General features: G+C 41.1%; 1 protein-coding gene across 1 annotated transcript; it reads right to left on the reverse strand.

The window, feature by feature from the left end:
* Positions 1 to 115: 115 nt before the first annotated feature.
* Positions 116 to 26,974, reverse strand: LOC137755496 (myosin-8). The gene is made up of 38 exons (XM_068531696.1): positions 26,765 to 26,974; positions 25,928 to 26,071; positions 25,686 to 25,842; positions 23,301 to 23,328; positions 23,092 to 23,200; positions 22,916 to 23,008; positions 22,718 to 22,781; positions 21,629 to 21,727; positions 21,434 to 21,537; positions 21,141 to 21,279; positions 19,931 to 20,049; positions 19,704 to 19,853; positions 18,401 to 18,571; positions 17,189 to 17,498; positions 17,012 to 17,079; positions 15,275 to 15,362; positions 15,072 to 15,189; positions 14,587 to 14,710; positions 14,359 to 14,495; positions 12,623 to 12,878; positions 10,368 to 10,610; positions 10,099 to 10,275; positions 9,877 to 10,022; positions 9,702 to 9,792; positions 9,226 to 9,615; positions 8,668 to 8,794; positions 8,216 to 8,334; positions 7,892 to 8,088; positions 6,572 to 6,755; positions 6,322 to 6,487; positions 6,102 to 6,226; positions 4,853 to 5,161; positions 3,686 to 3,889; positions 2,579 to 2,704; positions 2,325 to 2,495; positions 2,036 to 2,140; positions 1,380 to 1,475; positions 116 to 374 (listed from the first exon to the last, which is right to left on the reverse strand). Exons 1-38 carry the CDS (start codon positions 26,972 to 26,974, stop codon positions 225 to 227), a joined length of 5,814 nt encoding a protein of 1,937 aa, XP_068387797.1. The 3' UTR covers positions 116 to 224.
* Between the last annotated feature and the right edge of the window lie 848 nt (positions 26,975 to 27,822).

The following is a 27,822-nucleotide window of genomic DNA, read 5'->3' on the forward strand; positions in this document are numbered from 1 at the left end:
TGAATGTTCCACAAAGCCATATTTAATGTTAAAAAAATAATAGCTAGGTGAGAACTGGGTTTGAGAATAAATAATTTTGGAAATAAATGAATCTGGTTCAGTTTATCAGTTCACTGTAGTTTTTATTTATTCAACATTAAGAGAAAAACACCACAAAGCAAGTGACCCAAAATAGCACATTTTGTGCATTTCTTCAGCCCCTTGGCAGCATCAGGCAGATGTGTTCACTCTGCACTGACTTGTGTGTGAATCTCCCGGCTCTTCACCCGCAGCTTGTTGACCTGGGACTCGGCAATGTCAGCCCGTTCCTCGGCCTCCGCCAGCTCGTGCTGGAGCTTGCGGAATTTGGCAAGATTAGCATTGGATTGCTCCTCCTAAGAATAAAGTTGTGAGAGTTAGACTTTGTGGTTCTCATTGCACTTGTCACAAACAGGATTATTTCCTCAACTCAGATATTTCCTTCTTATGGTTTGTTTGTCATATCTGATTTCAAATCCAGACAGAACTTGTAACTTCAATTACATTTTTTACTCTAAAGAATGGAAGAAGAAATAGTTTTGAAATGGAAGAGACGAGCTCATTATGTCAAACGCATGTATACGTGAAGTCTATTTACGATGTATGGACTGAGTGGAAAGGAGGAAGAGACCCATGTGCGCTCGCTCACAGAGGTTAGACAGTAAATGTAAGGTCAAATTCTAACTTCGGGAAAATCCCAGTTGAAATGTTTTTGCCATATATTTTGACTCTGGTATACAGAGACGCTGCGGGTGGGGGGATGGGGATAGGAAGAAAGTATGCCCTTTGTTGGTTGGACTTACTGCCATTCGTGCCTCTCCCTTTCGTGTTCCCTTTTCTTACCTCTTACCCACTACATTGTGTCTGGAAGAGTGGGGAACAACCAGGAAAAGTGAAGCTGGAGAATCTTCCAACACATCCTAATTTGCTACAGCGAATGTGCAGGGATAAGTCCCTGCTGATGACAGTGGTAGTGAGGGAAGGAGTCAGCTGGGGTAAAAGATTTCTGTTTGGCTTTTGGGAACAATTGATTTTGTGCATTTCTAGAGGGAGAGGAATATTTATCATGGTGTTAGATTTTCTGCTGGATATTCTTTCCAGCTATCAAGTAAGGTGGGTTATTTGGAATTTTCTTTTTTTCCCCCAACCCCTACAAATTGCTTAATAATAAAAATATCTCGTCTTGAGGTCTTATTCTATAATTAGGATTTGGGGGTAAATTCATATTTATATCATCTCTCTTAAAATAAGAATGACATATTCTTACTTGGTCTCTTTCTTTCTCATTAACACATTCTCTTAATAGACTTTCTACCCCCAACGAAGTTTTCTTCTTCCCTCAAGGGCTTAAAGATACTTACAGCCTCCTCAGCTTGTCTCTTGTATGACTTCACCTTTGCCTGTAATTTATCTACCAGGTCTTGCAGCCTGAGAACATTCTTGCGGTCTTCCTCAGTCTGGAAGTTTGAAAAAAATGGTCTGCATTGAATCCAACAAAATAAACCCACACAGGTGGTGAAGTAAATCACTTTGATATGATGGCAGGTGGGCCTGGGGTAAATGTGGTCAACTCTGAGGCTTCCTTCATAGTATTAACAGTAGCCACTCTTGTTAAATGTCCACTGTGTGCAGGCACTATATTGGAGAGTTATACACGTCTCTAATCCTTACCTCCCTACTCTGGTGAGTAGATGTTTTTATTCTATTTTACAGGTGATGAATTAAGGTTGAGAGTGTTAGGTAACCTATCCAAGTTTAAAAAAGTAAGAGGCCAAACTAGGACTAATACCAGTTTATCTGTCTTTGAAACCTGTATTCTTTCCTCACTTACACGATTTTCTAAAGGCCTTCCTGATTTTCCTAGCTTAGGAAAGGGTCTGTGATAGGTGATTGTGTCATTTGCCCCTTATGTATATCAAGTTAACATGTAGCTATTTGTGAGTACCACATAGTCACCAGGTTTTCAATTTCCCTTTGTGCAGGAAGTCTGGATATTCTAGAAAGCTCTTCCCCTTACCTGGTAGGTGAGTTCCTTTACCCTTCTCTCGTGTTTCCGCAGACTTTTAACAGCCTCGGCATTACGTTTCTGCTCACTTTCAACCTCTCCTTCAAGCTCACGTACCTACAATCAAGAAAGATACTTATATAGTCAGTTTTGGGGGATGTTAATTAACTCAGGACCTACTGACGATATTGGGTGGCTGTCCCCAGCCACAGGATAAGGATGGGAGTCAATATACAAGAAGAGAGAAGGATGGGGGAGTGCCGTTTTCACTTCCCGGATTCAGAGAGATTGAGAGACCCACCCTGGCCTCCAGCTTCTGGATGTTCTTCTTGCCGCCCTTCAGGGCCAGCTGCTCAGCCTCGTCCAGGCGGCGCTGCAGGTCCTTCACCGTCTGCTCCAGGTTCTTCTTCATCCGCTCCAGGTGGGCGCTGGTGTCCTGCTCCTTCTTCAGCTCCTCGGCCATCATGGCCGCCTGATTAGTAAATAAACCAGTATAATAAACCTGGTAATGGCAGATAACACACAGTGTCGTTAAACAAATGCTCATTTGCTCACGTCAGTGATGGCCTTCTTGGCCTTCTCTTCTGCATTGCGCGATTCTTGAATTACTTCTTCCACTTCACTCTGGAGTTGTGAAACATCATTTTCCAATTTTTTCTTGGTGTTGATCAGGCTGGTATTCTGTTAAAAGTAGTGGAAATTTACAAGACCTGCAGTTTGCACACTTGGGATTTTACAAATGTCTTACTCGTTGGCTTATGCAGGGGACTAATGGCAACATTTCACTGAACTTTAAATATTTGTTCAGTGCAAAATGTTAATCATTTGCAAGGTTGGTTACCCCGCCCCGCCACTGCCCCAATGTCCATCTGATTTATGCATAAGGACATGGAGGTTCAAGAATGTCTATATTAGTTAATTGCTCTTTCAATTATATGTCAACCAGACATCGCTAGTGTTCTGTCCTTAAAAGGTTGGAAATATTAGAAAAGAGTAGATTCTTGTTGTGAGAGCCTGGCACTGAGAGTTTCTCAGTTAGAAGGAATCTATTCTCTGTTAACTTGAATGGTTTGCTCCCTTGGGGAATACTGAATTACTCTTACGAAACATTTTCTTAAAATTTCAACCCAGTGGTTCTCTAAGGGAAGCAATATCACCTCAGTGGGTATTTGGAAATGTATGGGGGTGGATATTTGTGGTTGTCAGAATAACTAGGGCGTGCTACTGCATTTAACGCCCGGGCTGGTCAGCGATGCTGAGTATCCTGCAAGGCACAGGGACTGTGAACGTAGCAGTGCTGAACGCTGAAGCGCTCCTGGTGGGAAACGCTACGCGGAACATTTTCAGATTTTGGAGTCAACAGATATCTTTATTCAAGTTTATTCCACACCATGGTTTTCAAAATAATCTAGAGTCAAATCTTCTTTTTAAATAAAAAACAGTAATACCCCTGCCCCGTTTTGGTAGAAAATCTTAAAAAGAACACACAGCAAAAAATCATCTATAATCGCATCACTTCAAGGTAATTGCAATTAATATTTTAAAGCATCTCCCCCATCCTTTTAAATATACACATATTTATAAAAATAGAGTACTTCCATATTATAATTCTGATTCGTCACTTTACAGTACACCGGCATTTGTTTGATGTGAGGGTCCCACCTGGGTGTGCAGGAGCTGGACGCGCTCGCTGGCGTCCAGGAGCTCCTGCTCTGCCGTCTTCCTGCTCCTCTCCGTCTGCTCCAGGGTGGCCCGCAGCCCCTCGATCTCGGCCTGCAGCAGGTTGGCTCTGCGCTCCACCATGGCCAGCTGCTCCTTCAGGTCCTCTTGGCCCCGGAGAGCATCATCCACGTGGAGCTGGGTATCCTGTTAAGTTAATAAGAAGGCTTAGACACTCTGAAGAGGATGTGAACATCCCAGGAGATGAACTGGAAGAATGGGTTGGTGCCAGGAACAGGAAATGGCAGGCCTGTCATTTGAAGGAGCATGAAAATGGGGATGTCACCTGCTTAGGTGAGAGAGGATTATCAGGAGACTGATTCTTGTTGTGTTTTATGCCATCAACTTGTTATTTTTCATGTGCGAGTCACCAGTATCTATAATTTATGGAGCATTTTCCATATGCTGTACCCAGCACTTGACATCTGTCTTCTCACTTCATCCTCACAAGTAACCCTATGAGGTGGGTAGTTTCATTCTTAATTAGTAGAAGAAACAGGGGTTCTGAGACGTTATAATAACTTGCCTAAAATCAGGCAGCTAGTAAGTGACAAAACTAAGACTCGACCTCAGGCCTATTGGTGCCAAAGTCTTGTGATTTCTCTCGTATTATAGCTTATCTCTGGGCTTCTGTTTGTTCTTTTATATAACGTTTCTTTAAAAATAATATATTCGGACTTCCCTGGTGGCGCGGTGGTTAAGAATCTGCCTACCAATGCAGGGCACGTGGGTTCGAGCCCCGGTCCGGGAAGATCCCACATGCCACGGAGCAACTAAGCCCGTGTGCCAAAACTACTGAGCCTGCGCTCTGGACCCCGTGCTCTGCGACAAGAGAAGCCACCGCAGTGAGAAGCCCGCGCGCCGCAACGAAGAGTAGACCCTGCTCGACGCAACTAGAGAAAGCCTGCGTGCAGCAACAAAGACCCAGTGGAGCCAAAAATAAATAAATATATATTCTATGTGTATTTATTTTTAGCTACCTCCATACTATGAACTGTATAATTTGTTAAAAGAAAAAAAAAATGGATGGTGTAACAAGAAGGTGTTGTGATGAATGGGAGACGGGTCACTTCCCTGACTTGTCTGGGCTGTTAATGTGGACCCATCTACCTTCAGGATCCCTTGGGTGTTCCTGTAGTTCCTCAAGCTCTCTGCTGCCAAGCGGTTGGCGTGGTTCAGCTGGATTTCCATTTCATTCAGATCTCCTTCCATCTTCTTCTTGACTCTCAGGGCATCATTCCTGCTCCTGATCTCAGCATCCAGTGTGCTCTGCATGGTCTCCACGACTCTAATGTGGTTCCTCTTCAGCTGGTCAATTTCCTCATCCTTTTCAGCGATTTTCCTGTCAACTTCAGACTTGACTTGGTTCAACTCCAGCTGGATGCGCAGGATCATTCCCTCTTCATGTTCAAGAGATGCCTTAACAAAACAGTGATCAATTAATTAATAATCAATTAATAATGGAAAATGAATATTTGGAGGGTATTCCCTTGTGAGCCAAACTCTTAACTAATATCAGTTTGTCTAATATTACAAAGTATAATAAAACAGCTCTAGGACCCTACTAGGTAAATCATCCTTTAATTTATTCAGTCATAGACTTTATTGGGCAACTCTGTAATAAGGGTGCTTTGTAAAGTATAAAGTGCTATACAAATATTATTCACATGAGTAGTAACAAAAATTATATGATTAAACTTATGTGTAGTAGACAGGAATTCTCTCCCGTTCTATAAATTAAAATGTTCACGTGATTCCTGTTGTAGAAATTCTCAGTTTTAAAACATATATATATTTTTGATTACAAAATATGTGTCCATTGTGGAATGTGGGGTAATTTATAAAAACAAAACCTTCCTATTTTGCCTCCACTTAGAGGCACAATTTTAATGTGGTACATTTTTTTTCTAGTTTTTTTCCTATTTATGTATATTTATACATGATAAAGTTATATTGTATATGCAAATGTGTGTCTTGCTTTAAAAATTATCCTCTACCATAAATATTTCCCCATATTATAACTACATTTAATGGCTGTAGAAAATTGCATCATATGGATGTTCTATAGTTTGCTTTACCTTGTTTTTGGATTGGACATCTTGTGTGTAAGCTTTGCCTACATTTAGGATAATTTTCTTGGGATAGATTCTTAGAAATAGAACTGATAGGTCATATTATTACGTTTTTAAGACTTTTGATAACTATTGCCAAATTGCCCTTCATAAAGGTTATATGAGTTCAGATTCTCACCTGCTCTGTAATAATGGATCCATCTCATAGTACCATTGCCCAATGAAAACAGTGGTGTTTCCACCAATGTTTATCTTTGATTTTCCCCCCACAACATCAATATACATACCTCTGCTTCCTCTAAGGCAGCCTGAATTTCACATTTCTCTTGTTCCACTTGCTTCTTTATTTTCTCCAGTTCATGGATTTGCTTCCCTCCCTCAGCAATCTGCCCAGTGAGGTCGGAAATCTCCTCTGTGGGTGAACAGAAGGGAGAAGTGGTCAGACTGATATAACACGGAAAGGTCTTTCCAGGGCCATATAGGGTAGGGAAGTTCAAGAGCACTCACGCTGCAAGTTCTTATTTTCTCTCTTTAGCATTTCAAGTTGTTCCAGGGATTCCTCGTAGGCATTCTTGACCTTGAACAGCTCAGTACTGAGAGAACGGGACTCCCTCTGGGAGGCCTCAAGTTCAGCCTGGGTTTCCTCATACTTCTGTTTCCATTCTGATAGGACCTGAAAAGCGGTAAACTGTCAGCTAATGGAAGGAGAAAGGGAGACTAAGTAAAACATCGGTAGAGTTTGAGCAGGCTGGGCCACCTTGTCAAAGTTCCTTTGCTTCTTATCGAGAGCCGCGCAGGCAGCATTAGACCGCTCCACATTAAGCATGAGGTCCTCCACTTCATTCTGGAGCCGCTGCTTGGTCTTCTCAAGGGAAGCGCATTTGGCGTTCGCGGCTTCTACGTGTTCCTCGGCTTCCTGCAGACGCTGGGCCAGCTTCTTCCTGAAAAGTTAGCCAGGCAGTTAAGGAGAGAGGTCAGGAACAGGGGCAAGTGCTAAACTCCTCAGCCCCCTTTCATAGTCCTTTTTCTACAATGTCAAGTAGCATGGTTTTCAAAACTGTGGTAGCCAGAACTGCTTTCCAGGTGGATTAAACTGTGAAAAGGTCCAAAGTGGTGAACAACTGGACTCAAGTCCTTTTTGTTTTTGAATTGTTAGAGGCCATTGTTGGAGCTGACGTTGTATGTATCTTACAGCATATGATTTCAGGATCTTCAGGGCTTCTGATTGAGTGTGGTATGGAGAATGATTAGCCAGGGCAGTTCTATTGATTGATTTATATCTCATCTCATTCCAAAAAGGATTTGAGACTAACTAGATATTTTATTGGTCACAGATATACTGGGCATATTCTTTTGCTTTCTCAGACTTTACATTTTATTTTATATACTTTTCTTCCTAGAGAAAAATAACCAGTTTCTTCTAATAATATATATTTGGTCAGTCTCACCTGAGAGAGGAATGGATAAATAAATCAGGATAATTCATGTAGTCTAAGCAAAGGCAGGGTTTTTCTTTTTATTCCTTCTGAATTGCCTTCATTCTTGCTTTACTCCCAATTGTGTGCCAACTATACATGCCTAATGTACACAAAAACCTTTAGCCGTAATGCTCTAGAAGATCTACCTGAAGGTCTCCTTTGGTCTGTACCCAGACTAAGGCTTTACTTTATTCAGACTAACCCTGAACATTATGCACAGTTCAGATGGCCTCCAACATGAGTTTTAAGAGATCTGTCTTTGTACTACAGTACTTAAGAAGGTGGTCTCTGGAATCAGAATGTCTGGTTCTAATCCCAGCTGTACTATTTATTAATCATATGCTCTTGTGTTAGTTGGTTAACCTCTCACAGTCTCAATTTCCTCATCTGTAAAACAGGGATACGAATAATAATGCAATGTAATGTTGCTATGAAAACTAAATGAGTTAATAATAGGATAGTATTTGACACAGTATGCACTTAGGGTAGCTTCTGCTTTTGTTATGTTATCATCATCATCACAGCTGTTTCTGGGAGTTGCTGAGTTGGGCAGCTGGGAAACCATGTCATGTCCCTCCTCTAGAGTTCACAGTACACACTTGGCCTCCTCCAGCTCCTCTGTGCGCTGGATGGCGTCCGTCTCGTATTTGGTTCTCCACTGGGCCACCTCGCTGTTGGCCTTGGACAGCGCCCTCTGCAGCTCGGCCTTGGCTTCCTGCTCCTCCTCATACTGTTCCCGCAGCAGGTCACAGTCGTGGCGGGAGGACTGCAGGGCGTGGGCCAGGGCGTTCTTGGCCTGTGGAAGTATGAGTTCAGTGACTTAAATTCATTTCTTCAGTGATATTTAATTTATACACTTAAAGGAGAACCTAACTGAATATGTTTAGATTTGATCAGTCGAGAATACTTTTGGTAAAACTTACTTTAGTTTCTTCCTCTAGCTGATATTTCAGCTCCTCAGTCTGCTGCGTAGATGCTTGTTTGGTCCTTGAAAGCTGAGAGACCAAAGCATCTTTCTCATCCAATTGTCGGGAATGTTCACCTAAGAATTACCGAAGTAAAGGAATTTGTTCATGGCATAAACAAACAAGCCTAAAGTTTGTATATATAGTTATATGTATATGACAAATATATACTTTATCTAATTATAAATATTGTTACAGAATTGGCTAGATTAAAAAGCAGCATTGCTATTGTAGTGTAACAAATAAACTAGTCTGCTGATTCTTTCTTGCTTTTTTTTATTTCTTCTAACCCGCTCAGCAAATTCCTATAGTTGATTACTCCCCTCTAATATGGGAGTATTGCTGTTAATTCAGAACCTCCGGGATTGCTTTTGTCTAGTACATAATTGCGGGACTGAGGGAATCTCTACCCGCTTCCGTCTGCAGGCGTGCTCTCTGAGCCGTCAGGTCATTGATCAGCCGCTGCTGCTCTTCCTCCTTCGTCTTAAGTTCACTCACTTGATCTTCTAGAGCGCGGCACATCTTTTCAAGGTTTCCCTACGGCACATGTACCCGTGAAAGATGAGACATTGAATACAGTTAAAAAAAAAAAAAAAGTTACCACTGGATTCTTAAAATATTTTTAGAGTGAATAAATTTATGTCAAGTGTGAGTAGAAACTTATGGCACCAACTCTATGGAACATGCTAGGATTCAAGTATGACGGGTGCATAATCTCCCTAAAGTGCTCATTGTTGGAACTCATTCATTTATCCCAGTGATACTTGACACTGATACTTAAAGTAGATTTGGAAATAATCAACAAATTATATCCAGTATTTTAAAAAAACGAAATAAAATGGAATATATTAGAATACAAAATTTTAGATCAGTGCTATAAACTGCCTACAAACAATGTTTAATGCCAGAGAACAATGAGGGTTCTTACAGGTTATTAACTATGCTCATTTAAAGACAGTATTGGGTACCTTGGCTTTGGAAATGGTCTCTGAATTACTGCTAAGGTCGTCAATCTCCATCTTCATCTCACTCTTCTCCTTCTCCAGCTTCTGCTTGACCCTCTGCAGGTTGTCAATCTGCTCCCCCAGCTCGGCCACACTGTCCGCGTGCTTCTTCCTCAGCGTGGCCGCCGTGGCCTCGTGCTGCAGGGTGGCCTCCTCCAGGTCCCTGCGCATTTTCTGGAACTCGGCCTCCCGCTTCTTGTTCATCTCAATCTGAGCCGAAGTGGCCCCGCTGGCCTCTTCCAGCCGCTCGCTGATCTCGTCCAGCTCCCGGGAGAGGTCCGAGCGCTGCTTCTCTGCTTTGGCGCGGGAGGCCCGCTCCGCCTCGATCTCTTCCTCCAGCTCCTCGATGCGGGCCTGGCAGTGACAGAGCACGTTAACGTGAACTCATCTCAATTTCAGTTTTTTTGGGTGCAGAAACAAATGGAGGTGAGATGACTCACCTGCAACTCTTTGATTTTCTTCTGTAGTTGAATTTCTACTGCCTGCTCATCTTCAATTTTGCTTAGCAGATTACTGATTTCAAATTCTTTCCTTTAGACAGAAGAACAAGGCGTATTAGTACCCATACGAATTGAAAGATGACGTTGCATAGAATCTTTTTTCTGGAGTTCCTACTTTTTAAGTTTCTCATCAAGTTGCTGTTTGTCATTTTCTATATCTACTATGGATTCTTGGGCCAATTTTAGGTCACCCTCCAGTTTCCTCTTGGCTCTTTCTAGATCCATTCGAAGTTTCTTTTCTTGTTCTAGAGACCCTTCAAGCTAATGAGAAAATAAACTTTGTTAAAAATTGAAAGTATATTAAAAAAAAACTTTCAAATGGGTATTAAAAACACACATCATCCACTTGCTGCTCTAGCTTGGCTTTAGTTTTGTTCAGGGTGTTCACTTTGTCCTCTTCTGCCTGCAGGTCATCCAGCGTCCGCTGATGGGCCTCCTGGAGGGCCTTCTTCTCCTTGGTCAGCTTAGCTATGACTTCGTCCAGGCCTGCCATCTCTTCTGTGAGGTTTTTCACCTAGAAAGGTTAAGGAAGAGATTATCTCTGCTCTAAAGCAGCTTAGTTAGATGGCAGAGTCTCTATATGCTGTATACAAATATATTTCATACCTTGTTCTCTGTGGCGTGTTTCTCCTTCTCAACCTTGGCCAGTGTCAGCTCAAGGTCATCTATGTCTTTCTTCAGTTCCGAACATTCGTCCTCCAATTTCCTCTTCTTGGCCGTCAGCTCAGCATTGATCTCTTCCTCATCCTCAGCTCTCTCAGTCACCTCCTTGATCTTTGCCTCCAGCTGGATTTTGTTTTTAATCAGTTGCTCACACCTTTCCTCTGCATCAGCCAAGGCATCAGCTTCCTGTGGGGAGATTTGCTGAGCTGTTTAGAGAATTGTTACTTATTTTGAACTTGTTCTTTGCACAAAGTAGTAGTGTTTACAGAATGCTAATGAATTTTTCAGTATGAATATAAATTAATTGAACATCATTCCATTGACTGGAGAAATGTAGCTAATTAGATACGGCACTATAGATTTAGAAGCAAATTAGCCTGAAAAATGACTGGATTGAAGCAATTGACTATTTTGAAAAGTATTGTGTAGAAGAGTGGAAGGACCAAAGGAAGCCTGGGTTCTTGTCCCAAATTTGCCTCCATATGTATGACCTTGCGCAAATTGATTTACTCCTCTTACCCTCAATTATCTCATGTAATTAAGAGGATTGGAATAAATGATTGCTAAGAGCATTTCAACTATAATATTCAAAGATTTTTGACTTAGTCAAATTGGTTAGTTTTGGTTTTCATCATTCCCTACTTGCCTCAAACAACTAGTTGCTACATTGAATTTTAAAAAGGAAAACTACGTAATATTATGCCTATAAATACATTTCCATGAAGCATTTTTCATATACTCAAAACCTCCCTGATAGACCATAACAGTGCTGTATAATTGTCCAGGGTTTCCATTTCCATTTTAAGAATTACCTATTAGTCTCAAAATGAATATTAGACTACATAAGAACTTGTAATTTTGAGAAACTACATAACTCAATGAGGTTTTTATAAATGATTAAAGGACTCATAAAAATCAGTTCAGCCACGACCTTATTACTCTGGGCTGGGGAATTTCTTTAACTTCTCAGTGTTTGTTTATATCTTAAGTTTTTAAAATGCTTAAACGTTTGATAATGAGGCCTTCCAGGGTTCCTTTGCTTTTATTTTATTTATTTTATTTTTATTTTTTTAATTTTTATTTATTTTTATGGCTGTGTTGGGTCTTCGTTTCTGTGCGAGGGCTTTCTCTAGTTGCGGCAAGCGGGGGCCACTCTTCATCGCGGTGCGCGGGCCTCTCACTATCGCGGCCTCTCTTGTTGTGGAGCACAGGCTCCAGACGCGCAGGCTCAGTAATTGTGGCTCACGGGCCCAGTTGCTCCGCGGCATGTGGGATCTTCCCAGACTCCGGGCTCGAACCCGTGTCCCCTGCATTGGCAGGCAGATTCTCAACCACTGCGCCACCAGGGAAGCCCCGCTTTTATTTTTAATAGTCATACACTCAGTATATATTTACTCACTGACTAATGATAATACCTATGAAAAGAGGTTAAGATGAAGAGGCTGTGATTGGGAAAATGTAACCTTCATATAAGTGAACTTGTCAGAAGGAAAAGTTGAAAATAGCTTAAACATTTTAAGAAAACTATCCTTTTTTTTTTTTTACAGATTTCTTCATGACATTGTTGGGCTTGTTGGACCAAGAAAATGGGAGGTTGTATTTGGCCAGAGTGCTGATGCCAAGCCTACCCCCACTCTGATTACAACTTCTTCCTTAACCAATAAACAGAGGCCTTGAGAACTCAGGATCAGTATCAAAGGAAGAATCACAGCGGTCACTAGCTCTGTCTTCCACCGTGGTAGTTCAGTTTAAGTAACTGCAAATGAATTTATTGAGCTAAATCCTGGGGGTTGAGGAAAAGAGATACAGAGAGAAATAAGAATAACTGTCTTTTATGAGTTTAAATACAATCTCATACACTTGTATTCAGGAAACAGGGCTCTTAAGACTGGGATGAAGCAGGCAAGGCAGATGAGTAAAATGACTGAGATTTGGGGGCTTGCCTTTAAACTGCTTCCTTCATGCCTATTAAATTTGTGATATTGTTAAATAAATTCTTCAATCTCCCATTTTCCATTTGCAATTTGGAAGTAGTTGCTGCCTTACTTCTTCACAGGAATATTGAAAGTTAAGTGAAATACTGAAAAAAGCAACTAGAAATTTTCTTTTTCAAGAAAAGGCCATTTGTAAATCCAGAGTGTATGTGAATTCCAGAAAAGCTTCCATGACATGGTGCATTCAGCACACAGAGTACTCACAGATTGGACCTGGAGCTGCAGCTCATTTTTCTCTTTCAAGAGAGTCACCATTTTTTCCTCCAGTTCCTTTCTTTTTGCCTCTGACTTGGCAAGTTCATCTTTGGTTTTCTGGAACTCTTCCTTCATGGTGGCCATCTCCTTCTCCGTCTCCGCACTCTTCAGCAGGGGCTTGATCTTGAAGAAGAGTTTCATCCAGGGCCAGTGCTTGACGTTCATGAAGGCACGTACATTATACTGGATGCAGAAAAGGACTTCTCTGAAATGACCGAAAAGTATCAGTGTAGATTGATCCATTAGAGACAATGTTATTGTTAGTATTATTTTTTTTACATACAAACTCCCCTTTTAATGACCCCCCCCCCCACATGTAAATGATGTGTCAAATTCTGTATATTTTATATGCAGGACACACACACACACACACACACGCCCTCACACTCAGAGCGGTCCTCAGTGTGACCACTTTGCTAATGTGCACTGCTCATACTGAACGATTGTGTGTTCTCAAGTCCCTGTCACATTAGCAAAGAAGCTGACTTTAGAGGAGGAATACTTCGTATATATGAGCAACACGTACCATTTTAAGAACATTTGAGAAATCACAATATTAGTGACTTGGGAGTGGGTGTGGCAGGTGTAAGTTAATTGTGCTGCTTGGCCTTCGGCACACTGACGTGACCTGTGAAAGGGCATGGCTTGCTTTCCTAATTGCCCACCTAAATTGAGCTTATGGTTTATCCTGTTTTCCTTGAAGCCTCTCCTCTTATTTTAATCGCTGCCGAATCATCTACTCCATAAACAACTTTTGTTAGTTTCTTCACATAATAGACTGGCTTTTCTCAAGTCCTTTCAAATACCTACTTCTTACCTGCTCAGTTAGATTGTTAATGTCTGCAGAGCATTTAGCTACAAAATTTGTTTTATTTAAATAACATTTTAAAATAGTAATAAAAGATATTCCTGCACGCTAGCAATAGACTGGCAAGGTTTACCTGCCTTATAACAATGTGTTTGCCTCTTCAAGCTTGTTAAAATGGAGATTCTATTTCTGTAGGTCCAATTTATAAGAACCATATCTCTGAGAAGGCAGATATCATGACATAAACCATAATGTTGACACATGGAAAAGACTTGGGAACACTTATACGACAGAAGTAAATAAGTACAGATGAGCAAAATGAATGCAAAACATGTGTGTAAGGACAGGGAATGCAGTAGTGCTGGGTGGATGGGTTGGATGAGGTTAATTAGAGGAAGCGGAAATGGAAGTCTTGAATCGGTAAAGAGATAAATTAGGCTGAGAGGGGAGGGCTTGTGCAAACAGGAGAGAAAGAGGTAAGCAAATTGTTTAGCCTGGCTGGAAAAGGCTGTGCGGTGGGAGATGATAGATGAGGTGGGGAGTAGACAGTGGCCTTGACAGACACACGGGCAACTTGGATTTGATGTGGGAGACCGTGGGGAACCGCAAACAGATACGGCATGATGAAAATAGTGCTTACCGCAAACGATTCCTGCTGCTGTATGTGAGATGAATGAAAGGGAGCAACTGAGGGAGGAGAGAAGTTTTGAAGGGAATCCCAGTGTGAGGGGTTGAGCAGAGGCTGATGTGTTGTAAGAGTGAGTTCCGAACTGGGTGAGAAGTGCATGTTAACCACAAAATGAAGGAGTTACTGAGTAAGGAAGACCGATGTAAAGTCTCTAAGAGACCTTACAGTCCTTATCCTCTGCATGGTTACCTCCTTTGCAACATCTGCTGATAGTCTACCCTCATTAGGAATCCCCTACAGATGGCTTGAGTTCTTGTTATAATCTGGGCCAACTTTTCATCTCTCATTTCTTCCAGAAGACCCAGCAGGCCAGCTTTGAAGAAAACCTGGAGAGAGGGAAAGTTCCAAATCATCCCCAGACAACAGGAGATACAGCCATGGCAGAGGACTTGGATCAGGTGTAAGTAATAGCCATACCTTTGTATGTCCAAATTTGTACTGGGTGTGATCAATATCAATAGAGGCGAGAAGTTTCTCAGAAGCCTTCTTGCTGTCAATGAACTGTCCATCTGGAATAGCACTTGCATTTAAAGCTCTGTATCTGTTCAGTCGAAGAAAAAAAGAATGATTAGGGAGGTGTGATCATACATGAAAACCAAACGACACCAAAAAAAGTCAGTAAAAAGAGAAAAAGCAAAAGTGGAAAATCCAGCTGTCCTTTTAGGTTCAGATAGTAAAACAATACGATTTTTCCACGAGCGAACGCATGCTCCCATCCTATCTTTAAGAAATGCCACCTTCTGTAGCCTGTGTTCTGTTCTGGCACCACGAGACTATATTATTTGACTTTAATTTCGTAGTACTGATGAAGCAGGATACATAAAAACAATGAGCGGAGGACAAGAGTGAAAACGATTTCATTAGTCACAGCATTCAGTGAAACATGACAGGGGGAGACTGGCCTCTGTTTGAAGTCCGCGTACAGGATTCGGCTTGGGAACCCCTTCCTGCAGATGCGGATGCCCTCCAGCACGCCGTTGCACCTCAGCTGGTGCAGGACAAGATCATCCTCCATGGCGCCTAAAAACAAGTCAGAGTACGGACTCCTGGGCACTGAACTTTCAGACTTGTGCCTGTTTGATCATTTCATGCTCTTAGATCTTACCGGGAGTCCTGGTTTCGTTGGGAATGATACACCGTACGAAGTGAGGGTGTGTGCTCCTCAGATTGGTCATCAGTTTATTTAAATTGTCCTAGAAAACCAGGTAGAAGGGACTTGATGAGAAAGTTCTATTTCAGATGGCTTTTCTTGGGTGATTATATGGAACGAACCTAGGCGCTTTCTTAACTATATTAGGTAAAAGTCTATGAGGCTTCAGTTGCTCTGTGTTCTAAAGGTCTCAAGAGTTCCAGCCTGCCAAATAACTGAAAGGCTAAAGTGCTGGGAAGAAATGCAGCTCTCCCTGGTATTCATTTATGGCACCTAGGCTCTATCCTGTAAACAAACTGCAAATTCAGTAGCCTTGACACACAGGAAGTATTCTTGACCGGGAATCAGAAGACAAAAGGCTACAGTCTCGCTTTGCCACTAAGGAGCTGCTTGACTCTATAAAATCCCTTTTCTCTTTCCGGGCCTCATCTGAAAATAGTTGAGATTACCTCTAGGGCCCCTTTCATCTCTCTCAGCGCTAATATTTTTCACAGTAGTAGTTTACAGCGGTAACCTAGGTTAGCCACTGTCCCAGTGTTTGCCATTCCTTCCTTGAGTGTATTATTCCCTGGGACCTGTAACCTCTTGCTTTTGGTTTTTGGTTGTTTTTTTTTTTTTTCGAAGAGTCTAAAATCATAAGACTACATGACCTTGTGTGAGTGGCTCTTGGGTACCTGAGAATGATCACAGTCTGAAGCATACGGGGGGAGTTATTCCAGAAATAGAGTAACCGATTATGACAGACAGCGGTGTTTTACTCCACCACAGAGAACTAGCAAGTAGCTATTTCTCAGTATTTCTTAGGTATATTCGTTGAGAAGGCAGAGTTGCTTTAGTTTTCATATCTCAGTTAACTATTAGGAAATAAAGTGAGTAATGTGAGTTTCTAATCTTGCAGTTATGTACAAGGATAAGTTGATGAAACAAGGGCATATTTGGTGAAATAATGCAAATTGGTAGTGAGAAAAAAAGAACAGGGCTGTTTTCTTGTTTAGGTCATACATAGTATCTGCATTTTAGTTTTAAAAAGAACGAGACTTAGCCGTAGAAATCCTGACAAAGCAGCCATTAGACCAGATGCTCCACATGTTCCCCTTTAGAAGAGCCAGTTTTTAAGCCATCTAAGAGAATCACATTATGTGTAGTAATGTTATTATTACTGTTATTCTTAAGAGAGATTTTTCTATCTTAATCATCAATCTAAATCACTAGGTTTGGCTTTAGATAATTTTCAGCTATTACAAAAAATTAAATCCACCTCGGAGGACAAAGATGTGATTTGGTGGAAGGATGTCCTGAAGGGTGTGTCTCAGGCTCAGTTCTCAAAGGGGAACTCAGGAACATTCTCAAAGGGCAACATTAGTGGAATAAAGATACGGCTTTCCACAGGGAGACCTTTGAAGTTCAGCTGTGCTTCCTTAAAAATCGGCCTTATTATATAGCGAGAAAGCTTCGAAGGGCATTTTGGAATTCCTGAATACATTAGATGAGCATAATAAGGAATAAGAGGTAAAACATTCAGCCCTACAGGAGGAGTATTGCTTTGGCTGTACCCTGACAAGAAGGAATATTTGAAGTAATTCCTGTTAACATTCCATTCCCTCCTAATCTATTCTAAATCCTTTATTCTTATCCTGATTATGATAAGTCATAGAAACTGAATAGATTTTTCGAATTAAATTTGTACTTTACCCTGAAAAGGGCTGACACAGTCTGGAAAGAAGAGCCCTTCTTCTTAGCACCTTTCTTTGCGCCGCTGTCTAAGAGAAAAAGAAAACCCATCAACGAAAGTAGAGTCCCAGAGGCTGGGATGGTATATGAACGTTCTGTGGGGAAGAGGTTAATTTAGATCAGGGGCACAGAAAGTACCGGCTTCAGCACTAGCATATGTGGAAAAGAGACGGGCCAGAGTCTTCACTGCAGACTTCTGGTACAGCCCAACCACACTGCCGTTCAGGGGGTCCTTGTTTTTGTCCAGCCAGCCGGCAATGTTGTAATCCACGGTGCCCGCGTAGTGAACCAGCGAGAAGTGAGCCTCGGCCCTGCCCTTGACCACTTTGGGCTTCTGGAAGTTGGCACACTTGCCCAGGTGCTGGTCATACAGCTTGTTCTTGAAGGAGGTGTCTGTGGCCTTGGGGAACATGCACTCCTCTTCCAGGATGGAGAAGATGCCCAGTGGCTGAATTCAGAAAAGTAGACATTGGTGTCAACCTATCTGGTCTCGAAAGATATAGACATAGTGGCTGTCGTTTGATTGAATTATGAGCACTCCTAATTAAATATATTTATAAAGTAAACCAGGGCCATAGCTCAAAGAGGTCCTTTTGTTATCACTAGAATGGCTTTTCCACCATTCTTTCTCACATTCAATACATAGCATTATTTTCAAGTAAAAGAATAGCTGGATATAAACTCCAAATGTCAGCACTGCATAAGTGGGGGCGACTTATTAAAATGTTCTGTGATTATGTGATTACCACATTTTCCCCTGTTTGGTGAATTAATCTATTGTCAGAGTTTTATTTTTCTATGAAAAGGACTTACTGACTTAGAATGATGTTTACTTTATATGCAATAACTTAACGGTATAAATAATGCAAACCTTATTTAAGACATTTTGTGCATTTAATCCCTTAAAGATAGATTATGAAGAAGCATAGCAGTTTGACTCTTGACTTCCAAACAGATTACCTTTGATATAAGCCCTAGCTGTGTGACCTGTGCATTAATTTTGATTTAGAAAATAGTTATTTCTATTGTGGACATCTTGGATCATAGTGGAGATAGATTTAGAACAAGTGAGGTGGTTCTTCTAGTGAAGCAGACCATCTCAATAGAGATGCTGCTTTAAACTTGGATCTGAGTCAGTGTTAGAACAGAACTTGTTACGACAAAATGAAGCTAAACACTCTCTGATTCTTCTTACGTAAAAGTTGAAAAGAGAAAGTCATTTCTAAAGTAATTTTCTAACTTGTTCTGATATCAGTCTATTTAAGATTACAGTAATACATTCTGGAGTTGCTTAAGGCGCTTGGGAAGGTTATCCTTTCAGTTCGGCTTTCCTTTAGAAGTCAAACAGACCTTCTCGATGAGCTCAATGCAGGCGGCCAGGTCCATCCCGAAGTCGATGAACTCCCACTCGATGCCCTCCTTCTTGTACTCCTCCTGCTCCAGCACGAACATGTGGTGGTTGAAAAACTGTTGCAGTTTCTCGTTGGTGAAGTTGATGCACAGCTGCTCCAGGGTGTTGAACTGCACAAAACCAAATTTCCAACATTAAGTGGATTTTTATAGCAGTAGAATTCATTACTGAAAAATCTTTTATTGAAAATATGTGGAATACAATAATGAAATAAAGTTTAAACTGATTGTTGTCTCTTCAGAAATCCCAGGGAAAAAATAATCATTTTTGACATGAGCCCTTTTCATGATTTCTGAGCATTATTTAAAGGCACAGCTGTCAATCACACAGCAAGAGTTCTGGTAGAATCTACCTCTTTCCACCTCTGAAGATTGCATGGGCAAAAATGTGCATTAAAAGTATAACCATGATCCTATGAGTTATGGTTCAGATTTAAGGATGAAAGTAATTCATTGCAAAGCCTCACTTCTTTTACCACCCCCCCCCCGCCCCCAATTCAAGATAAAGGTCACATTTTCACTTTTGGCGTCACCTTATTAAGGAAAGCTTTTCTTAAGACCTTCAGTTGATGTGCAGAGTGAAATTAATAGGCTAATTGCTCTTCTATTCATATCAAACATTTGGTAAATCCTCATTGTCAGGTCTGTGAAAGTGGGGACCTGATGTTGTATAGAAATTGAAGATCTGATGGAGTCTTTATAATAATTGACACCCTCATTTTATAGATGATAAAGCTGATGCCCCAGAGGGGAAATGGTGTGTGTCAGATGAATCTGGAAGAGGGAAGACTATGAACTGTCACTACGCTTCTACCTCTAGGCCGTTTCTCCTCCATGGGAGGTGCCTTGTGTATGGACCAAACGTTACATAGCCAGGTTCCTGTCGTGGCTTTGCCTTATATGGCTGGAGGACCTTTAGCAAGTGTTTTGATTTTCTTGCATCTGTTTCTCCACATGTAATTAGAAGTAATATCAGTTACTCCTTCATGGGTTGTTGCGAAGATTAAATGAGGTGACATTTTGAAGTGCTTAGTAGAGAAGCCAGAAATACAGGCTTTGTGATAAATGTTAGCTATTATTATTACTTCTGTTATTATCCAGTTACCTCCTAGCTATTTCGTTCTAGGTGCCATGCTGGAGAGAGCAATGTAGACACTGCAAGTGTAAATGAATAATAATGCTCAGTATATCAAAACCCAAATTGCCTTTCTCCCACTTTTTATTAATATGAAGATAAACTCACATCAAAGATCTCAAAGCCAGCGATGTCCAAGACCCCGATGAAGAACTGCCTGGGCTGCTTGGTGTCCAGCTGCTGGTTGATGCGGGTGACCATCCACAGGAACATCTTCTCGTAGACGGCTTTGGCCAGAGCGCCCACTGCATTGTACACCTTCATGGACAGAGTAGTGTTTGTTGGCACTATGAAAGGCCTGGGATGTGTGTGATTCATTGAGGTTGTGCACTTACCTGCTGCACAGTCTGGCCTTTGGTGACGTATTCATTGCCGACCTTGACCCTGGGATAGCAAAGGGCTTTGAGTAGATCAGCAGAGTTCAGACCCTGGAGATAGGCAGCTTTGTCAGCAACTGCAGAGGCACAATTCAAGGAATGTTGTTTAACAGCAGATACTTCTTCAAGGTAGTCTTTCCATTTTCCTCCATCCATTTTCGTTATTATTTAAATAAAAAGCTTTAAATAATTCTATAGAAGATCAGGTGAGGCTCTCTGTATATTAGAGCATGTACTTGCTAATAAATGGTCAGTCAGTTACACTGGCCTTTGGTGATTTGTTGCAAGCAACTCCTGAGAAATTTAACAACAATACAAATATGTCCAGTGTTTATGGAAATAATTTATGTAACACAAAAGCCAGAGTCCCTGCTCTTAAGACACAGTAGGTGGGGGTGGAAGGTAAGATAAATACACCTTATCTCAATTTAGCTCCTCCCAGTTTAACCTCAACGAATTAGTTTCTTTATCTGAAAATGGGAGGATTAAATTTTAGTGCATGATTCCTACAGAGTCCCCTTCAAAAATTTTGTCAGTGACTATGATGTAAATGAGGGAGAGAGAATGTCGAGCCAGGGTGGTCAGGAAAGGCTTAAAGGAGCAGATAACTTTAGCTTCCGTGGTAGATCCTGTAAGTTCCATGTTCTTTCCATGCACAGAGTATATGATTTTTCTTTCTCAGTTTCTTTTTTATCTCACTTGTTGCCTAGATTGTCTGAGGGTTAAATGTAGACAACACACACACACGTGCACAGATGTCCTCCAACCCCAGCTCTGTGTTTGGGCGAGACCCTGTATCCCTCCACTAGGTTTACCCAGCTGGTGCTGAAATAGACCAGTATGCCAAGTTATCCTGTATACCTTCTCGCCATTGCTAAGGCGAAGCAAGCTCACGGTTCTGTCTCATTCCCTCTCTAATGATCTGGCCCCAGGTTGTGCTTTTTAGGTGTATCCTTGCAAGTGGCTATTAGGGTTCATTTGGGCTGCATAGAAAGATGGAGATATGGAGATGTGAGGAGGGAAAGGGGGTGAGGAAAGCATGCAGTGTGTGTAAATGTGTGCCTGCCCCTCAGAAGTCCAGCTACAAAGGAAATGTGAGTTTAGAATAACCTTTTTTTTTTCTTGCCGTATTCTCTAATTTAAACCCAGATGGAGGTTCATTTGGTACCTTCGGTGCCATCTGGCTCTGCTTGCTCCTCACGCTGCTTTTGCTTGAATTTCATGTTCCCATAATGCATCACAGCCCCTGTGAGCTTGTAGATGGACACTTTCTCCTCAGGAGTAAAGCCCAGGATGTCAATGGCGCTCTGCCAGGAGAAATGACAGGACAAAGTTAGGGCAGAAGAGACTAACATATTTTGGAGAATTCACTCTATATTCTAAGGTAACCACACTTACAGTGTGGTTGCTATTGTCATTTCCATACATAATGGATTTTTTAAAAGTGAGTGTGTGTCTTACATCAGTGGCCATTAGCTCTTCTTGGTCATCAATGCTAGTGACTGTGATCTCCCCTTGACTGACGAAGGCATAGTCATATGGGTTGGTGGTGATCAGGAGCATTTCTGGATACATAGAATTCAGGGTGTATGTTTTACATTAGAAGTTGTTAACAAAAATGTTAACTTTTGTCTGTGAACTTAAGTTCATCCTTACCAATCAGATCTGGCTTCTTATTGGAAGTGATCTGATAAAAAATATGGTAGCTTCTTTCTGCCTTTAACTGGAAAGTAACTCTAGACTTTTCTAGAAGATCTGGAAAGAGAGGGAAATAGACATTGAATTAGAAAAAAATATCAATGCTGCTGAGATATTAAATGAACTGCAGTGTCTTTGGCTAAAATTGGGGACATGACGTTAGGCTCCATTGAGATTTCAACGTGATGATCGATCCTGTTGGTACTACATGTAAGAATTCCAAATACGTATGGCAATTACCCAAGGTTCTCACCACCTAAGAGCAGAGAGTGAAGTATGCGTGCTCTAGTAAAAATCAACTTTGCATACGGATGACCTGCGACCTCTGTATTATAATTGATCCTTAATATCCCCTCCTTCCTCAGATCACCTTAGATTCTTTGGTGAGGGACTACCTTGGAAACACCTACCAAAGCTCAGATTGGGCTTCCCTGGTGGTGCAGTGGTTGAGAATCCGCCTGCCAATGCAGGGGACACGGGTTCGAGCCCTGGTCTGGGAAGATCCCACATGCCGCGGAGCAACTGGGCCCGTGAGCCACAACTACTGAGCCTGCGCGTCTGGAGCCTGTGCTCCGCAACAAGAGAGGCCGCGATAGTGAGAGGCCTGCGCACCGCGATGAAGAGTGGCCCCCGCTCGCCGCAACTAGAGAAAGCCCTTGCACGAAACGAACACCCAACACAGCCATAAATAAATAAATAAATAAATAAATAAATTTATTAAAAAAAAATAAAAAAAGCTCAGATCAAGAGCGAATCACAGAAATGTATTGTAAGCCTATAGATAACTCATAGGAGTCCATAGATAGTCCTGCTGTTTTTCCTGGAGAAAATGTCGTAGTTGCTTCTGAGGCAGGAATTGCAGAATGTGTTACAGAGCCATCAGTCTGAGACTGAGGTAAATAGAGCACGCAGCGATTATGGCTAAGTTTGGCATTAGCTCACGGGCAACACCGCCAGCAGGCTCAGTGCTCAACAAGTGTTGCAAAATATCCCTGCAAATGATATCACTTGTTTCTCTGTTTGATTTTCAATGGTCCTGTTACTCACATGTTTCAATATCAGCAGAAGCCAGTTTCCCTGTGGTACCGAAGTGGATCCTGATGAACTTACCCTTGCAAGTGAAAAAGATGATGTTATATACAAAACTGTTAGCACACGAGTAACAAGAAGTTGAGTTAATAACTCAGACATGCCTTTTTGGGCATTTAAGACCTGAGAAAACCCTTCTGTGACCCAGAGACTCACAAAGCGAGAGGAGTTGTCATTCCTCACAGTCTTGGCATTGCCAAAAGCCTCCAGCAGGGGGTTGGCACTGATGATTTGATCTTCCAGAGTCCCCTGCAAAGGCAAGAACAGTCCTCACATCTGGGGCTTCCTGCACGCGCTGCCAGTCTTGATTCTGACACGCCAGTCAGACCCACCTGCATTTTGCCAGTTTCCTCCTTTTTCTTCTCTCCAGTGACTGCAATTGTTGCAAAGTACTGGATCACACGCTTCGTGTTCACAGTCTTTCCTGCCCCAGATTCTCCACTGTCAAAGAGAAACCAGAGAAGAGATCAGAACTACAGCTCACATTGTCGACATCTAAGACAATCACCACAAACCAGAGAAGAAGAAAAAAATCACATACGTGATCAGGATGGACTGGTTCTCACGTTCTGTAAAAAAGAAATCAAGACCATCAGTTTTTAAAAATAGTACACATTCAGTACAAAGATTATTGACTCTGTAAAGATTAATCAGTTTATCCTTTTTAACATTTTGAAGATGTTGCCTGTGATCTTGGTTTTGTGTGTAGCTCCCAGATAGTTAGTACTTGCCTCTTGGAGTAAAACTTATGAAAATGAGAGGCAAAGAATCATCTGTTTCTTCTTAAAATATTATTAATTTTAAAACCTATGGGACGTTTCAAACGTATACAGAGGTAGAGGCAATAATGTATAAAGAGCTTCTATGTACCCATCATACAGTTTCAACAGTTACTATTTGGCCAACTTTGTATAACCTGTACTCCCATCCTAAACTCACTTGGTTATTTTAAAGAAAATTCCAGGCATCATACAATTTCATCTGTAACTACTTCAGTAAGAATCATACAATTCTGAAGTTTCATTTAACAGATGAAGAAACAAACCCAGAGAGAAATAAGTGACTTTTCTAATAGTTAACATAGCTTATCAAGATGTTTAGGTCTATTTGACTTCCAGCTTATATATTTTTCTGCTACCTGGCCTCCTCCCGGTTGTTCATATGAATTTGACAGCTGGTAATACTAAAAAAGGAAGGGATCTGGAACTGTAAATGTTGGTGTTCATTTACTTTTATTTTCCTTTTCATTTTGTACACGTTTCTAAGTAATAAAAATAAAAATTGTCACTAGTTATATGACTGATATGTTGGATATATACCAATTTTCTGATTTGTTAAATCGTTAATTCTATACTGATATAGATTTTAGAGCATTCTCAAATCTAAAAAAATCTATTCAGAGGAATAGATGCTAATTTGGGTGCTATTTAGATGTGGATATAGACTTTAGAGAACTTCAAAGCTCTATTCAGGGAAGTAGAGACAGATTTTGGAACATACTCAGATTGATTTCTTTTTCCAATAGAAGAAAATACAAGAAAGATCATATCACATCTAGTGGGAGCATAGATAAGAAAACAATGTTCTAGTCTCTAACCTGGTCAGATGCCACAGTTTGGGGTGGTTTTTTTTATAAAAATCATGTTTGGAGATAAGTAATCTTGAATTTGGAGCAGCCCCAAAACTTGGGGGAGTGGGGACCTCTGTAGGGGTGGTGGTGTACAGAGCAGTGTAAATGCAACTGCTAAGTGTTAAAACCTCTGGAATGAGCCCACATTTGGATAATTTCTGGAAGGTAGCTAGCTTCTGCTGACAACTAAACAACAGTTTCCTGGCATGATATCCTTGTAGAACTGCTGGCCAATTTGTAATGGAAGATTCCTATTTTATCCCTTTCTCTTCCCTCTTCTCCTTTAAAAGACAATTTAAAAACAGTGCAAAAAAACAAACAATCAAATAAAAAAACAAAAAGGAACAAAATCTTCTCCAGTTTCTAATATCTCATGGAAGAACAGGAAACTCAGGAATTTAGAATATTTCCAAAGGCAACACATTTGGTGTGTGCCGATAAAAGGTTTTCATGCTGTATTTGGGCCTACAGTTCGCATCAAAGCCATTTGTTTATGCTTTGATAAGACAGGAATAACAGACTTTGATATAATTTTAAAAAAATATTTTCGGGACTTCCCTGGTGGTCCAGTAGTTAAGACTTTGCCTTCCAACGCAGGGGTTGCAGATTTGATCCCTGGTCAGGGAGCTAAGATCCCATGTGCCTCGCAGCCAAAAAACCAAAACATAAAACAGAAGCAATATTGTGACAAATTCAATGAAGACTTAAAAAAAAATGGTCCACGTCAAAAAAAAAAAAAAAGTATTTTCAAAGAAAGAGGGATTTCTATTTTCTTCTATTCTTGTAGGAAAATGCTTCAAAATCTTTGAGAGGAAAGTCGTAGCTCTTTCTTTACTCCTGTTCTACCCCAAAGGCTAGTGATACTAGCTGTGTCTTTTAAAGATAAAGAATTCACAAAGCTTTCCCGCTATGGCTGGTAACTATTTTCCTTGATTGCTGTGGATGTGGATATTTTTTAAAAATCTACTTGAACTTTTTTTCTGTCCAAATCAGAAAGTAAAAAATGTGAGAAAGCAACAACAAATATGTTCACAGAGGTCTACTAATTATTTCAACTAGGCTTCTGGCTACCAGCTGGGTTAGCTTGGGTAGGTCCATGCATTCAGTGAGCTTCACTTTACTCATCTATAGAATGGCTGCAGGGAAGAATATGTGATATTACGGCTCTGAAAGTTTCTTGAAAGCAGTGAAGCCCCATGTGGCTGCAATGTATTATTGTAATCAAAGCCCAAAGTCTGTTTGTTCGTTAAAGATTCTATTTCCACATTTCTGCAAATAGATGCATCACTCACTCACCAGTCATCATGAACTGATAGGCGTTGTCAGAGACGGAGAAGATGTGGGGCGGGGCCTCCTGGCGCTTTTTGCCTCGGTAGGCAGCCACCACCTCGGGGTTGTACACCGGCAGCCACTTGTAGGGGTTGACGGTGATACAGAAGAGGCCCGAGTAGGTCTGAGAAAATCAGAATATTCAACATGTGGGATTTGTTTTTACTTGGAGAGATAGGTGGAATAAAGAGGTGTTGAAGGGCGCTCACATAGATCATCCAGGCTGCGTAACGCTCTTTGAGGTTGTACAGCACTGCTGGCTCGTGCAGGTGGGTCATCACGACCATGTCCTCAACCTTGTCATATTTGGGAGGGTTCATGGGGAAGACTTGGTCTTCTCTGACAGTTAGAGTCTGGTAAGTAAAGTAAGAGACAAGTTTGTATTAATGGTTGGAGGGAGGATTTATGTTTATCTGCTTTAATTATAAGACTACAGTTGTGGACATTTTCCATTATATTATTCGGTGTCTTTTAAATAAAGGCATGAAAATACATTCATCTTGGCGTTTGATGGTAAGAAAATCTGTTTCCTCTGATGAGCTAGAATAGGTACTAGTCTTTAAAAAATACTTTTTTCCTCCCACATTTCCTTGTCCCAGGTTTATTTATCAGTTTATTTCATTTTACTTAAATGGGTTTAATTTTTCATTTTTCCTGGCCATTTATTACAAGAAACTTCAATTTGGGGGGAAGTAATGGGGATATTAATACATTGTTTACCTAAGTAGATAGTAATCGTTTTGATAGGAGAAGCTAGTTTTTGTTTCTCCCAAGTTTGGGGATTTAGACTGGGAAGTGAGAAATTGAAGGGAAATGCTGGAGGCCAAGCCTAGTGGCTTTAAAGTCCTTTGGGTAGTTGGGAAAGGGAGAAATGAGGTTACTGCTGAGAATTTCTTTAACCTTCCGAATCTGATGTCTGTTAATGGACCAGAAGGGTGTCTGTATTGGCAGTAGGCTTAGAGATTCTGAGCAACGAAGGCTTCAACTTGAAGCGAGGAGGTGGAGGAATAAAGCGGGGAGTATTTTCTCCTTATGTTTTTACTCACTGCTCCACGTTCTGTCTTTACAGTTACTTTCCCTCCTTCTTTGCTTTGTATGATGCTCTTCACATAGGATTCCTTGGGCTCCGCCACAAAGACTGATGATTTAGCATTGAAGGGCCTGTTTTGGGCTTCAATCCGCTCCTTTTCCGATTTTCGAAGGTAGGGAGCAGCTTTGCCAAAAGCAGCCATCTCACCGTCCAAACTCGCACTCATGGCTGCGATTTATTTAGAGAGAATTTTGCCTTGGGGAAAAAATGAGGGAGAGGAGAAATAGAAACCGGAAGTTATACATGTGAGCTAGGATTTGAAGTGAAAGAAATGTTGAGGCTCCATCGCCTGCCTGGTCTGTAACTATTCTCCCAAGCTGTTGCTGACCAGTGTTCTCATACAGTAACCCTAGCACAGGACTGGTTTGGAATGAGACTGCAGTTTGAGGCTTCATTTTTAGGGCTTTGAAAATTTCCTTCCCAGAGGGCGTATCTTGATCTTCAGGGCTAGGGCATCCACAACTGAGTGAGAACGGAATCCTTGCATGTTTTATTCTCTAAACTGTAACAATATCTATAGCTAAGACTGTTGTTGATGGATTGTTTTATAGCAACTGTCATTCTTTAATCCCCACTTTTCCTTCTGCATAATGTTTGCATCTGCCATTTGCTAGGACAGTCATAGAGTTAGGAGGGAAGGTTTGTTTTGTGCAAATGGAGATTGATATCTTCCAAGCTATCGAAAACATCTTTGCCTTTTAGATGGCCATTTTTTCTCTCACAAGCCAAATAATTATTTTTAATGTCTACTTAATGTTAATATTTGGTGTTATATCTCTTGGTGGGTCATTGAAAAAACCCATAATAAATTCTTATCATTCTAGGTTTTTTGTTTTTTTTTTGTCATTTGGCTTGTTACCAAGAGACTTAGCATTGCCTTAATTCCAAAATCTCTTTTAACATTCTCCTTTTGGCATGAGAGATTTCAACTGTCAGTTAACAGATCTAACCACTGAGAAATGAGAGCTTCAGCACGAGGAAGTTTCTTCATCCCACATAAATTCCACAGGCTTC

Source organism: Eschrichtius robustus, chromosome 20 (assembly GCF_028021215.1).
Source record: "Eschrichtius robustus isolate mEscRob2 chromosome 20, mEscRob2.pri, whole genome shotgun sequence".
Classification (NCBI taxonomy): domain Eukaryota; kingdom Metazoa; phylum Chordata; class Mammalia; order Artiodactyla; family Eschrichtiidae; genus Eschrichtius; species Eschrichtius robustus.